Genomic DNA, 16,084 nt, shown 5'->3' with positions numbered 1-16,084 from the left:
ATTAGTTTCATTAGAAAGACTGAGGTTGAGGAGAGATCTGCTTGAGGTCTACAAAATCATGAGAGGTATAGACAGGGTGGAGAGCAAGAACCTTTTTCCCAGAGTGAGGGACTCAATTACCTGGGGTCACGAGTTTGAGGTGAGAGGGGAAGATTTAGGGGAGATATACATGGAAAGTTCTTTACACAGAGGGTGGTGGATGCCTGGGACAGAGGTGGTAAAGGTGCAATAGCGTCATTTAAGCTGTACCTAGACGGATACATGAATGGGCAGGGAGCAGAGGAATACGAATCTTTAGAAAATAGGTGACAGATTTAGACAGAGGATCTGCATCAGCACAGGCTAGGATGGCCAAAGGGCCTGTTCCTATACTGTAATTTTCTGTGTTCTTTGTTCTCTGAAAGTAGGATATAGGTATCACACAGAATCATAAAATCAAACAGTACGAGCAAAAATATACTACTACCTGCATTAATCCCCTTCTCCCACACTAGCCCCTATCGCCTTGAATATTATGACATTTCAATGCTCATCCAAATCCATTTTAAAGATTGTGGGGTTTCCTCCTCAGCTACTTTCCTAGTGCATTCCAGACCCCGTCTACCCTATGGTGAAAAGTGTGACGTCAAATCCCCTGGAAACCTCCTGCCTTTCGTTTTTAAATTATTTCCCCATTTTCTTGACCCTCAATTAAGGGGAACAGCTCCTTTCTATTCACCTTGCCCATGTCCCTTATGATCTTATATTCCCCTATCAGATTTGCCTTTAACCTTCTGTGCTCCAAAGAACACAACCCAAGCTTATTCAGCCTCTGTTCATGGCTGAAATGTTTCATCCCAGGCAACATCCTGGTGAATCATGTCTGTACTCTTTCCAGTGCAAACACATCCTTCCTACAGTCGAGAGTGTGGTGCTGGAAAAGCACAGCAAGTCAGGCAGCAACTGAGGAGCAGGATAATCGATGTTTTGGCCATAAGCCCTTCATCAGGAATGAGAGGCATCCTTCCTATAGTGTGGTGACCAGATCTGCACACAGTACTCCAGGTGTGGCCGAGCTAAAGTCCTATACAGGGCGAAAGTGAGGACTGCAGATGCTGGAGATTAGAGTCGAGAGTGTGGAGCTGGAAAAGCACAGGCTGGTCAGGAATCAGCAGGAATTTTGCCCGAACATTGATTCTCCTGCTCCTTGGATGTTGCCTGACCTGCTGTGCTTTTCCAGCACCACACTCTTGACCCAAAGTCTTACACAGCTCCATTATGACCTCCCTACTAAGTATTGTACTAACATGTGCACAAGCACTCCAAATCCCTCTGTTCTCTGAACTTCCTATTGTCCTGACATTCATTGGCTACTCCTTTGTCTTGTTCCTTTTCCAAAGTCTTAAATTCCTTCTGACTAATCCACTTACATCTTCTTGTAACCCAACACCTTCTGATTCACTGATTACCCCTCCAGCCAGTCTTTGTGTTATCTGCAATCTTACTTACCACCTCTCTCATGTTCTTATCTACACCATTTATGAATATCACAAACAATAAGGAATGCAGCACAGATCCCTGGACACTACACACCAGCTTCCAATCACACAAATGGCCTTTTACCACCACCCTCCTTCTCTCTCTCAGATTTGGATCCGGTTTGCCAAATTATCCTGGTTCCCACGATCTGTTTTTAACAGGGACCTTGTCAATAGCCTCGCTGAAATCCATGGAAACTACATCAACTGCCCAACCCTCATCCAAACACTTGATCATTTCCTGAAGAATTCCACCAGATTTGTCTGGCATAATTTCCCTTTGACAAAACTATGCTAACTATTTCTGATCAAACCCGGTTTCTCTAAATTTCTATCCCTCAGAATCTTCTCCAACAATTTCCCTACCATGGATGTAAATATCACTGATGTGTATTTCCTGGGTCCATCTCTATCACCCTTCTTGCAAACTGCAGACAAAGCTTGTTTAAGAGACTTGACCATATCTAGATGGTGCCATACAAACAGGATTTCTTTCCTTGAGAGTTCTCTTGATGACATGCTTTGTCAGAACTGTTTGCTATTTGTGATGAAGGAAGTTCAAAGTTCAAACTTTACAGGTTGCCTTTATCTTTCCTTCTTCCCATGCTTTCACCCAATACTTTTGGCCTCATTTCGTCCCCTCAGCCTGTTCCCTTGTCCTCCATCCTCGTGTCTTCTCCCCTCTCCCAGTCTCCCCACTCCCACTCCTCAGATATATGTTCCTACCGTCCAGCTTCAAAGGTGAAGCGTGTGTTGTCACGGCCGTATCTACGCAGTGAGCACAGGGGCCAGCTGAGCAGTTTGTTGCGGGTGTTGTGAATATCCCAGAGGTAGATGTTCTCATGCGTGATCTGCATCATACACTCTCCATAGACATCCAGGTTTGGGGAGGGGATGAGGTAAACATTGAAACGCTCTGTCAGGAAGATGACAAAGACTCCAATCAGGACAAAGTGCTGGCTACCTCAATAACAATAACAATGGCAGCTACATTGACATCGAAGAACTCAATAATAACAATGATGGCAGCTACATTGACATGGAGGCATCCACACCCCACCACTTCACAAGAGCTCAAATGAAATACAGACAGGACAGTGATATGAAAAGTTTATAACAAAGGAAAAATGACAGCCAGTTTGTGCAAAACAGGATCTGACAATCAGTGAGGGTCTGTGATGATCTATGAAAAGATCTGTGATGATCTGTCATGAGCTGAGAAAATCTGTGAAGATCTGTGAGAATTGAGAAGATTTGAGGATCTGTGAAGATTCACGATGGTCTATGAGGATTAATGACAATCCATGAGAGTCTGTGTGGATTAGTGGTGATCTAGGATGATTTATGATGATGTGATGATCTGTAAGAATCTGTGGTATTCTATGAAAGCCTGTGAGGATCTGTCAGAATATCTGTGATAGGCTGTGAGGATCTGAAAGTATCTCTGGGAATCTGTGATCTGTGTGGATCTCCAAATCTGAGAGAATCTGTGAAGATCTGTGATGATCTATGAGGATCTATGATGATCTGTGAGAATCTGAGAGGATCTGTGGTGATCTGTGATGATGTGACGATCTGTGAGTAGTTATAAGAAAATGCCACGATTCTATGATGATCTGTGAGAATCTGCCATTCTGTGATGATCCATGAAGATTGAAGAAGTTGTGAGAATCTGTAAAGACCTGTGAAGATCTGTGGATGATCTGTGATGACCTGAAAGGATCTGTGAGAATTGTCACAAATCTCAGTCTCAGTTATAGAGTCATAGAGTCATAGAGATGGAAACAGACCCTTTGGTCCAACCAGTCCATGCCGACCAGAAATCCCAATCCAATCTGGTTCCGGACTCCCCGACCCCAGGGAAAAAAATTTGTCTATTTATCCTATCCATGCCCCTCATGATTTTATAAACCTCTATAAACCCTTCAGCCTCCGACGCTCCAGGGAAAACAGCCCCAGCCTGATCTGCCTCTCTCTATAGCTCAGATCCTCCAAACCTGGCATCATCCTTGTAAATCTTTTCTGAACCCTTTCAAGTTTCACAACATCTTTCCAAAAGGAAGGAGACCAGAATTACACGCAATATTCCTTCAGTGGCCTAACCAATGTCGTGTAAAGCCGCAACATGACCCTCCCAACTCCTGTACTCAATACTCAAACCAATAAAGGAAAGCATACCAAATGCCTCCTTCAGTATCCTATCTACCTGCGACTCCACTTTCAAGGAGCTACGAACCTGCACTCCAAGGTCTCTTTGTTCAGTAACACTCCCTAGGACCTTACCATTAAGTATATATGTCCTGCTAAGATTTGCTTTCCCAAAATGCAGCACCTCGCATTTATCTGAATTAAACTCCATCTGCCACTTCTCAGCCCATTGGTCCATCTGGTCAAGATCCTGTTGTAATCTGAAGTAACCCTGTTTGCTGTCCACTACATCTCCTATTTTGGTGTCATCTGCAAACTTACCAACTGTACCTCTTATGCTCACATCCAAATAATTTATGTAAATGACGAAACGTAGAGAACCCAGCACCGATCCATGTAGCACTTCACTGGTCACAGACCTCCAGTCTGAAAAACAACCCTCCACCACCACCCTCTGTCTTCTACCTTTGAGCCAGTTCTGTATCCAAATGGCTAGTTCTCCCTGTATTCCATGAGATCTAACCTTGATAACCAGTCTCCTATGGGGAACCTTGTCGAATGCTTTATTGAAGACCATATAGATCACATCTACTACTCTGCCCTCATCAATCCTCTTTGCTACTTCTTCAAAAAACTCAATCAAGTTTGTGAGACATGAATTGCAGCTGCTGTTGATATATGGGAGTTTGCAATTCAGAAAGCTCAGCTCAGTGGTGTGCCTGAGTGCCCAGCTCCAAGGACGGCAGCCTGCCTTTCTTGAGGAGCATTCATGAATTGTTCCTAAAAGCTAAGTTTACATTCCAGATTTATTAATGAATTGAAATTTCACCAGCTGCCAGGTTGGGAATTAAGCCCACGCCCCTTGAACATTAACTTGGGGCTCTGCATTACCAATTCAGTGAGGTTTCCACAATGCCATCATCTCCCTTTTTTACAAGGCATCTTATAGGTTTTGACAATGCAGTATCAAATACATCAATTAATCCAGATTGAGTTTGTACATCAACAGTGTCCCCCCACCAGCTCATTACATTCTTAAAGCACACAAATACATTTGTCAAAAATGAATTCCTTTTCACAAAACTCTGTTGACCTTGTCTGATTCTCAGTGTCCGGCTACTATAGGAGAAAGTGAGGTCTGCAGATGCTGGAGTATCAGAGCTGAAAATGTGTTGCTGGAAAAGCGCAGTAGGATTCCTGATGAAGGGCTTATGCCCGAAACGTCGAATTTCCTGTTCCTTGGATGCTGCCTGACCTGCTGCGCTTTTCCAGCACCACATTTTCAGGCCTGACTACTGTACCTTTAATTATGGATTTGAATCTTTTCTCAGTGACACGACTTTTTCCCAGCTGACCGATAGTCTCCTGCTTTTTCACTGCCTCATTCCTGGAGCTGAGGTGTTATACTTGCAGGCTTCCAATTTTCTGGTATTTTGGTGTTTTGGAAAAATTACACCCATTGCATCCACCAAACCAAAACCTCTTCTTTTAAGACCCTAGGATGTAGGCCACAGATACAGGGGACCTGTCAATTTTCAGTCATAGAATCCCTGCAGTGTGGTAAAAGGCCATCAGGCCAAACCCTCCGAACAGTAACCAACCTAGACCCATTCCCCAACCCTATTACTCTACATTTACCCCTGAGTAATTCACTTAACTTAAACATCCCTGAACACTATGGGCAATTTAGTATGGCTAATTCCCTTAACCTGCACACCTTTGGAATGCAAGAGGAAACTAGAGCACTCGGAGGAAACCCACGCAGACACAGGGAGAATGAGCAATCTCTACACAGACAGTCACCCAAGGCTGGAATCAAACCTGGGTCCCTGGCACTGTGAGGCAGCAGTGTGAACCACTGAGTCATTGTGCCTAGTTCTATTATCTTGCCCAGTACTTTTTCCCTAGTGATCTTGATTGTTGTAAGTTCTTTTCCTCCCCTTTCTTCTCCTTGAGAAACCTGCTTTTATTCCATTCTCAGGACCTTTTTGTGTCTTGTACTGTGAAAATGGATACCAAGTACTTGTTCAAAGCCGCTAGTATTTCCTCATTTCCCAGAATTCATTGCCATGTCACCCTCTAAGGCACCAACACTCACTTAAGTTACTCTTGTCCTTCATCTATACTGGTTGAAGCTATACTGTTTCGTGTTTTTTGCCAGTTTCCTCAATTACTTCACCTTCTCCCTCTTTGATTTCCTCAGCAATTCTTTCCTGCTTTCTGAATTCTGCATAACTTTCTGACCCATCGTTAATCCTTTCAGCATCATATATCTTTACTTTGAAAGGATGCTAATTCCTTCACTATGGTTGGTTCATCCCGACTAGCAGAGCCTTTCTTTCACAACGGAGTCAGTTTTTTGTTACATTTTAAAATATCCTTTAAACGACTTCTTCTGTAGTGTTTTAACTTTTAAGTATTTTCCTGTTCCATTTTGGCTGACTGTGTCTTTATACACCTCTACTTGTCTTTACTGACACTTAAGACATTGTTTCACACTCCAGCTTCTCACAATCAAGACCAGGTCTTTTCCTAGCAGCACGTTATGTATTCCTACACTGAAATACTACAGCAATTTAAAAAGTCACTTCACCGCCACTTTCTGATTAGATTCCCTACAGCATGAAAACAGGCCTTTCATTCCAACCACCCACACTGACCCTCTGAAGAGTAACCCACCCAGACCCACTTCCCTCTGATTAATGCACCTAACACTGTGGGCAATTTTAGCACGGGTAATTCACTTATCCTGCGCATCTTTGGGCTGAGACAGGAAACTGGAGCATCTAGAGAAAACTCATGCAGACACATGGAAAATGTGCAAACTTCACCCAGTCACCCGAGGCTGGAATTGAACCTGGGACCCTGGTGCTGGGATGTAGCAGTGCTAACCACTGAGCCACCGTGCCACCCTCTCCAGGGTAGTGTGACGATGCTGTCACTTTAAAAGGTTATTTTGTCTTGGTTTCTTTTTTGAAAAAAGGTCATAAAAGACAGGCACCTAGCAGTTTACCAGAACCAATAAACTAAACTACTGTGAGACCTTCATGTGTTTTTTTTTTATACAGTTGAACAATGGAAACAGACCAAATTAGTATGACCAGCTCTCACAGACCAGACCTTTTATTTAGTTGTGGTATCAGCAGTTGTTTGGGGTCTTTGAAGAGTTAGAAAGTTCAGTGAATGGTTCCTAGCTGCTACTTTCTCTGAAATCTCTCTTGGTGTTTTCTTCTCCTGGATTGGAGAATTGCATGTAAGAATCTGTTTCTGAACTTTTTGCTAAGTGGTGTGGGTATGGCACGTATATTGTATTAGCAATAGCTCCTGTATCTATTACACAGATCAGTTTTCCAATAGTCGTTATGCTAAATTCTTCTTTCTTTTGTTTTTATTTTAACTATACTGTTTCATTCAATGAGGTTTTACTTAACACACGGTAGTTTGACCAGTCGCACAACATCTGGAACACAGCACTTCACATCTCCCTTTAAAATAAGAGAAAGGTTGGGTGTAGGCTACCTGCTTAAAGTACTTTGAGGGGGTCTGATCTGGTCCATAACTGTAATTAAGAATGGGCAATAAATGCTTGGCCTGGATAGAAATGAACATGAAATGCTGGCTTAGGTAGTGACACCCAAGACCAATAACCAAAAATAAAGAGATCATTCAACCATACACACAGACATACACACACACACACACACACAGATACAGACAGACACACACACACACACAGATACATACAGACACATCCAGACACAGGCGTACACATATACAGACACGCACAAGCACAAATACACACACACACACACGAACAACACTTAGACTGATTGACAGGGTGAGATTCTCACCGTTTTGTTCACACATAACACCAGCAGCAAGCAGATCTGGCTCGCCCAGGGTGATATCGTTGAGTCTTGCCCCGAGACATTCGATGGAGAGAATTTTGTACCATTCCTCAGCTTCCAGCTCTGTGAGCAATCGTATGATCAGTTATACTGTTCTCGAAACATTAAATCACAAAACATATCTCCATAAAGAAGAGGACAAATGCCACTTTGCAGGATACATTGTCATAGAGGTACAATCCACAGGCACGGACACACTCATTGCTGTGTGTTGCCATCTAGCTGCTGGTAACATCACCCAAAGCCTGAGAAAAAGATGTCTCACACCAACAGCACTTGTGATGCCGAGCCACCTTGGGTGCAATAGTCACCCGACTGAAATGTTCCATTTCTGGGCAGAACTTTACATGAGGAGAAAGTGAGGAATGCAGATGCTGGAGATCAGTGTTGAAAAATGTGGTGCTGGAAAAACACAGCAGGCCAGGCAGCATCCGAGGAGCAGGAGAATGAATTCCTGAAGAAGGGCTTATGCCCGAACCGTCAATTCTCCTGCTCCTCGGATGCAGCCTGGTCTGCTGTGTTTTTCCAGCCCCACACTTTTCAGAATTTTACATGAGCATGGATTCCTCCCTTAGGAACCCTGACACCAGTAGGTGAGCAATTTTCTGGAAAGCCTATCACAGATTCTCACTGGGGTACGGTGTCTTTCTCTCTCTCTCTCTCACACACACACACACACACACACACACGTTGGGGATCTCCCATACAACTGACTCTCATTGGGTTCCAAGTTCCACACAAACACAGCCTCTCATTGGGGTATGGTGTCCCCCCATATACGGACTCTCAGTGGGGTACTGTGTCTGACACACACACTTCCTCTCTGGGGTAAGGTGTTCCACATATAGACCGACTCTTACTGCGGTACTGGCCCCACAGCCTCACTGACTCTCATCGGGGTACGGTGTCCCAGACACACACTGACTCTCACTGAGAAAATGAGTCCTACACATACACTGACTCATGCTGGGGTATGGGATCCCACACACACACACAGTGACTCTCACTGGGGTACAGAATCCCACACACACACTGACTCTCTCTGGGGTAAAGGCCCCACACACACACTGACTCTCTCTGGGGTAAAGGCCACACACACACACACACACACACACACACACACTGACTCTCTCTGGGGTAAAGGCCCCACACACACACTGACTCTCACTGGGGTAAAGGCCCCCCACACACACACTGACTCTCACTGGGGTAAAGGCCCCACACACACACTGACTCTCTCTGGGGTAAAGGCCCCCCACACACACTGACTCTCACTGGGATATGGTGTCCCACACACAATGCCCTAGTGTTTACTCTGTTTAGCTCAGTTAAGGTTGTATATATTCTGTGACTTAGCTCCTCTGACCTGTCCCAGCTGTGTGTAGGGATCACATGGTACTATTGATGTGCCTCTGTCACACTCACAGTATTTCTGTGCAATGGTCACAGTTTACCTGTGTTGCATGACGAAGTTGCTAGATAACATTGCAGTGACTTGTGTCGTCCTCAGTATACCTGGATCATACTCACAGCATGTGTGTGTCATACCCATACAGTGTGTGTGTGTCACATTCACAGTTTACGTGTGATGCACTGACAGTGTGTGTGTCATACCTGAGTCACAGGTAAAGGTGCGGGACGTGTCATCGCTGAATATGAGGGCTACAGCCTGGCGTTTAGTGTCCTTCGGTAAGCGGGTAACGTTTTTAACATTGCTGATCTCGGTCACCTGGCCATGGAGAGAACATCACACAGAGTCAGTGTGTGAGAGAGAGAGAAACATACACAGAGCTACACAGAAAGATAGAGAGAGAAGGATGAAGACAGGGAATAACAGATGAGTGAGAGAGAAGGACACATTGAGAAAGAGAGAGAGCGAAATGGGGTAGGGAGAAAGAGAGAGAGAGAGAGAGGCGAAGAGAAACAGAGTGTGGGAGACTTAGAGAGAAGCAGATATCAACTGACAAAGGAAGTCATGCAAACGTAGACCCAGAGTGAGAGGAAGAGAATAACAGACAGAGTGTAAGACAGAGAAGTGACAGAGTGAGTCAGATAGAGTGTGAACAAACCGAGAGCGAAAAGAAAAACAACAGAGACAGAGAGAGAGAGTTGGCATTGTCAGCAACTGGAATAGTGCAGAAAGAAATTCATAATGACCTCAGGAAAAGTGAATTACTTCACGGTTGGCATCTGGAACCCAGTGCAAGGCACCATGACACTGGGCTCAGGTGGTACCCCAGGAACCGAGCTGCATCAGGTGGTAGTGTTGGCATTAAATCAACAAACAGTCAAACCAGCGGCACGGGGGCTCAGTGGTTCGCACTGCGGCCTCACAGCACCAGGGGACCCAGGTTCGATTCCAGCCTTGGGTGACTGTCTGTATGGAGTTCGCACCTTCTCCTTGTGTCTGTGTGGGTTTCCTCCTGGTGCTCCAGTTTCCTCCCACAGTCCAACGATGTGCAGGTTAGGTGAGTTGGCCATGCTAAGTTGCCCATAGTGTTCAAGGATGTGTAGGTTAGGGGTAAATGCAGAGTAATGGGGAATGGATTTAGGTGGGATACTCTTCAGAGGGTTGGTGTGAACTTGTAGGGCTGAAGGGCCTGTTTCCATGCTGTAGGGATTTGATTCTATTCCATTCAAAAACAATGCCCAGGCAATGGAGACTACTGCTTTCATGTTCGGCTGCTAAATGAGGAACATACAGGATTACGGCAAGAGTGGGCCATTCGTCCCTTCGAGCCTATTCTGCTATTCAATAGGATCTCAATGGTCTGGCTGTTGTCTCATCTCTGCTTTCCTGTCTGTCCCTTATAATCATTGACTCCCTTAACAGTCTAAAATCTGTCAACATGAATACATTCAATGACCCAACGCCCCAATACTCCCAGGGAATTGAATTCCAAACATTGACAACCCGCAGAGAGAAGGAATTCCTCATCTCTGGTTAAAATGAGAAGATGCCTCAATTTTAAACTTTGTTCTCTTGATCTCGAGTCCTTCCTATGAGGAGACATCTCCCCAGTATCCAGCCTCACTTCCTCAGGATTTCCAATGTCTCAATGAGATTCCGCTGTTTCTTCTAAACTGCAACCGGTACAGGCCTAACCTGGTCAGCAGTTTCCCATAATGCAAACCTTCATCATCAACATCAGTAAAGTGAACCTTTTCTGAGTCCCTTCCAATGCAAAAATATCATTTTTTTTTTAAACATGAGGCGGCCAGTACTGGACATAATACTCCAGATGTAAATCTGCAATTCAAATCCCTGCTTTTACATTCCATTTTCTTTGCAATAAATGACAGGAAATGACAGCTCTGAAGAAGAGTCATTGGACTCAAAATATTAACCATGTTTCTCTCTCCACAAATACTGTCAACATTTTACTTATCTATCTAAAGACTACGTTGACTTGTTTTAATCATGCTATGCCTTTGTAATGATTGAGACTGCCTCAAAACAGATTCCTCAACCAAAGTTGAGAGGTTAATTGGGCAGCAGTTTCTCTGCCTTTTGTCTCTCTCCCTATTTTTTGGAAGGCTGAATTAGGCAGTTTAAACTCCTGAAACCAAAGGAAAATCAGACCATGTATATTCACTATCGCTTTTAGAGGGCATTTCAGAGGGACCCTACTGATGTGAGACTGGAGCCACAAGCTAAACACCAAAGGATTAAAGGAAACAAGGCCAGAGGGTATTGGGGATTAATAGGTTCATTGTATAAAGTCCATGAAGACATGCCTGATGTTTACATAACGGTGGAGCTGGGATGCTTTACCTTCTCCACTCTGATATTTTGACGTGATCCCCAGTTTTCTGTTCAGTTACAGTGCCTCAATGGGCTGCTTTATTTTTGCATTATCCAATTACAGTCCCACTGCAGTTTATTGTGGAGACATTGTGAAAGGGTGAAAGAGATTGTGAGAGTGAGAGAGAGAGAGTGGTTGAAAGCATGAAAAAAGGTGTGAGAGAAAGTGTGAAAGGTTGTGTGAGAGTGTGCGCCTGAGCGATTGTGATTGTGAGAAGCGATTGTGAGAAAGAGTGAGAGAGAGTAAGAGTGTGTGAAAGCATAAAAGAGAGTGCGAAAGAGTTTGTGAGAGAATGTGAGAAAGTGTTTGAGAGCATGAAAGAGACCGAGTGAGAAAACATGTAAAAGAGAATGTGAAAGACTGAAAGTGTGTGAAAGACAGAGTGTGAAAGTGAGTGTGAAAGATTGTAAGACAGTGAGCGAATGTGAGAGGGTGAGAATGTTGAAAAGTGTGAGTGAGAGAGAGAAATTGAGAGTGTGTGTGAATGTAAAAGAAAAAACGAGAGAGAAAGAGAGCTTGAAGGAGAGTGTGAGAGATTGTGAGTGAATGTGAGAGACCGAGACAGAGAGAGATGGTGAGAAAGTGGAAGTGAGAGAATATGAAAAATTATAGGAGAGTGTAAGAGAATGTGAGAGAAAGTGTGCAAGCACGAGAAAGATAGTTTGAGACATTGTGAGATACAATGTGAGGAATTAAGGGCTATGGGGAGAATGCTGGTAAGTGGAGTTGAAATGCCCATCAGCCATGATTGAATGGTGGAGTGGACTCGATGGGCCGAATGGCCTTTTACTTCCACTCCTATGTCTTATGGTCTTAATAATAGAAACCCTACACTGTGGCAGTAGGCCATTCGACCCACCAAGTCTGCACTGATCCTCCAAAGAGTATCCCCACCAAATCCACCCCTCTACCCCATAACCCTGCAATTCCCATGGCTAATCCATCTAACCTACACATCCCTGAACACTATCGATAATTTAGCACAGCCAATTCACCTGACCTGCATATCTTTGGACTGTGGGAGGAAACCGGAGCACCCAGAGGAAACCCAGGCAGCCAAGGGGAGAATGTACAAACTCCACATAGACAGTTGCCTGAGGGTGGAATCGAACCCTGGCACTGTGAGGCAGCAGTGCTAACCACTCAATCACTGTGCCAAATATGAGAGGCTGTTAGAGTGAGCATGAAAGATTGTGAAAGAACAAACAATGACAGTACAGTACAGGAACAGGCCCTTCAACCCACCAAGACTGTGCTGACACATTATCCCTTTCTAAACTAAAAACCTGTTGTCTGTACATGGCCCATATCATTCCTGAAGAAGGACTTATGCCCGAAACGTCGAATCTCCTGTTCCTTGGATGCTGCCTGACCTGCTGCGCTTTTCCAGCAACACATTTTCAGCTCTGATCTCCAGCATCTGCAGTCCTCACTTTCTCCATGGCCCATATCCCTCTGCTCCCTGTTTATTCATATATCTGTCAAGATGCTGCTTAAACATTGCTTTTAAAACCACCTCCCTGGTGATGCGTTCAGCCATGCTCTGTGCAAAAAAAACCTGCCTCTCACATTTCCTTTAAACTTACCCCCTTTTACCTTAAACCTATGTCCCTTAGTAATTGACATTTCTATCTTGGAAAAAAGCCTCCAACTAGCCACTCCATTGATGCCTCTCAATATTTTGCAAACTTCAATCAGGTCACACCTTATCCTTTGACTTCCAAGTGAAAACAAACCAAGTTTGTCCAATCTCTCCTCATAGCTAATATCCTCCATACAAGTAATCATCCTGGTAAACCCTGTACCCTCTCCAAAGCCTCCATATCCTTCTGGGATGTGGCGACCAAAATTGTACACAACATTCCAAATGTGGCCCAACTAAAGTTGTGTCAGCTGTAACACGACTTGACACTCCATTTCCTGCCCAAAGGCGGCAAATATGCCATCTGCCTTCCTGACCACCTTATCCACTTACGTTGTCACTTCCAGGGAACTGTGGACCTGTATGTCGAGATCCCTCTGCATGTTGGTGCTGCTAAGGGTTCTGCCATTCTTTCCACCTGCATTAGATCTCCCAAAATGCAACACCCCACATTTGCTCAGATTTTAATCCATCTGCCATTTCTCTGTCCAAGTTTCTAGCCAATCTGCACTCTGTCTATATCCTCTGTCATTCCTCTTCACTATCCAGAGTTCCTCAAATCTTTGTGTCATCCGCAAACTTACTAATCAGGTCACCCACATTATTCTCCTACCATTTCAGCCAGGGTCACAGCACTGATCCTCTGGCGAACACCTCTGGTTACGGGTCTCTGGTTAGAAGAACACCCTTCCACCATTACACTCTGGCCAGTTCTGTATCCATCTCAGCAGCTGCCTTATTCATTTGTGGGACTTGGGGATTACTGGCTGGCCAGCATTGATAGCCCATCCCTCCTTGCCCTTGAGAAGTTGGTGGTGAGCTGCCTTCTTGAATCGCTGCAGTACACTTGCTGTGGGTTGACCCACATTGCTGGTATGGAGGGAATTCCAGGAATTTGACCCAATGACTGTGAAAGAATGGCAGTATATTTCCAAGTCAGGGTGGAGTTGTTTGGAGGGGAACTTGCAGGTGACGGTGTTCCCGAGAACCTGCTGCTCTTGTCCTTCTAGGTGGAAGTGGCCGTGGGTTTGGAAGCTGCTGTCTAAGGATCTTGCGTGAATTTCTGCAGTGCATCTTACAGATAGTACACACTGCTGTTACTGAATGCTGGTGGTGGAGGATTGAATCAAGCAGGTTGCTTTGTCCTGGATGGTGTCGAGCTTCTTAAGTGTTGGAGCTGCCCCCATCCAGGCATGTGGGGAGTATTCCATCAGACTCCTGACTTGTGTCTTGGGTAATGGTGGAGAGACTTTGGGGTGTCCAGAGGGGAGTTACCCACTAGTCACAGACCTGGTCTTGTAGCCATGGTGTTTATGCGGTGAGTCCAGTGGAATTGCTGGCCAATGGCAACCCCAAGGATGTTGACAGTGAGGGATTCAGTGATGGTAATACCATTGAATGTCAAGAAGTGGTGGTTAGTGTCTCTTATTGGTGATGGTCATTATCTGGCATTGTGTGTCGTGAATGTTACTTACCACTTGTCAGCCCAAGCCTAGATATGTCCAGACCTTGTTGCATTTGAGCATGGAGTGCTTCAGTATCTGAGCAGCTGAAGATTGTTGGGCCTAAGACACTACCCTGAGGGACTCCTGCAGTGATGTTCTGGAGCTGAGATGACTGACCCTCCCCAACCACAATCCTCTGTGCCAGATGTGACTTTAACCAGCAGAGAGTTTGCCCCCAATACCCATTGATTCCAGTTTTGCCAGGGCTCCATGATACCATACTCAGTCAAATGTAGCCTTGGTATCAAGGGCTGTCACTCTCATCTCCCCTCTGGAATTCAGCTCTTTTGCCCATGTTTAAACCAAGGCTGTAATGAGATCAGGAGCTGAGTGACCCTGGTGAAACCCAACCTGGGCATTACTGAGCAGGTTGTTGCTGAGCAGATGTTGCTTGATCACATTGCTAATGACCCCTTCCATCATTTTACTGATGATGGAGAGTAGACTGGTTGGGTGGTAATTGGCTGGGTTTGATTTGTCCTGCTTTTTGAATACAGGACATACCTGCTGGTCAATTTCTCCACATTGTCGGGTAGATGCCAACAAGCTTGGCTTGGGTTGTGGCAAGTTCTGGAGCACACGTCTGTTCACCTTTTTTATCAGCTGGCTGTGAGGGACCCCGCCAAAGGCCTTGCTAATGTACATATCAACATTTACTACCCTGCTGTCTTCAGTTAGGGTTCTCACATGCACTCAAATGTGCTGACATAATACATTCTCTCTCATACGTTCGCGCTCTCTCACACACACTCAAACAATCACTATCACTCTGTTTCACAGTCTCTGATGTTCATATACGCTCACTCATACCCTCTGAACTAGGCAACATCCTGCTAAACTCTGTACCCTCTCCAAAGTCTCCATATCCTTTTAATAACGTGGTGAGCAGAATTATATGCAATATTCCAAATGTGACCCAACTAAAGCTTGATACAACTGCAACATGACCTGCCAACGTTTATACTCGATGCCCTGACCAATGAAGGCAAGCATGCCAAACACCTTCTTGGCCACCTTATTCATTTGTGTTGCCACTCTCAGGGGATTGTGGAGTGAGCCAGACACACAAACATTCTCGTGTACACTCATAAATTCACCCTCACATACCTTCACCCACACACACACACACACACACACTCTCTCACATACACACACACTCTCACATACACACTTAGACTCATCAGAATCAGTCCAATCAAAACAGGCTGAATAGCAATAAACACTCAGTCACCTTAAATGATATGAAGACAGTCACAGAGGAAGACAGGGGGTACATAGAACATAGAACATAGAACAGTACAGCACAGGAACAGGCCGACCATGATGCCATTCTAAACTAATCCCATCTGATTGCACATGTATCCCTCTATTTCCTGCTTACTCATGTATTAAATGCCTCTTAAACATTGCTATCATCTCTGCTTTTACCAACTCCGCTGGCAGTGTCTTCCAGGTATCTTCCCCACTCTGTGTAAAATACTTTCCTCTCACATCAGTTTTGGTCACCACACTGTAGGAAGGATGTGGAGGCATTGGAACGGGTGCAGAGGAGGTTTAC

At 44.8% G+C, this 16,084-nt stretch overlaps 1 protein-coding gene across 6 annotated transcripts in view; it reads right to left on the bottom strand.

Moving 5' to 3' along the window:
- dok4 (docking protein 4) overlaps positions 1-16,084 on the bottom strand; it is an 82,299-nt gene that overhangs the window by 15,361 nt on the left and 50,854 nt on the right. For 5 of the 6 annotated variants that reach the window (XM_060837868.1, XM_060837871.1, XM_060837872.1 and 2 more), the window contains 3 exons: positions 9,188-9,302; positions 7,517-7,636; positions 2,244-2,433 (listed from right to left, as the gene is read on the bottom strand). In XM_060837868.1, the coding sequence (XP_060693851.1) occupies positions 2,244-2,433; positions 7,517-7,636; positions 9,188-9,302 (425 nt within the window). The remainder of the gene's footprint in view (positions 1-2,243; positions 2,434-7,516; positions 7,637-9,187; positions 9,303-16,084) is intronic. The other variant, XM_060837873.1, reaches the window with a different exon arrangement.

This window comes from Hemiscyllium ocellatum, chromosome 17 (assembly GCF_020745735.1).
Source record: "Hemiscyllium ocellatum isolate sHemOce1 chromosome 17, sHemOce1.pat.X.cur, whole genome shotgun sequence".
Taxonomy (NCBI): domain Eukaryota; kingdom Metazoa; phylum Chordata; class Chondrichthyes; order Orectolobiformes; family Hemiscylliidae; genus Hemiscyllium; species Hemiscyllium ocellatum.
Note: the sequence above shows the minus strand (reverse complement) of the source record. Positions and strands in the feature narration are given on the sequence as shown.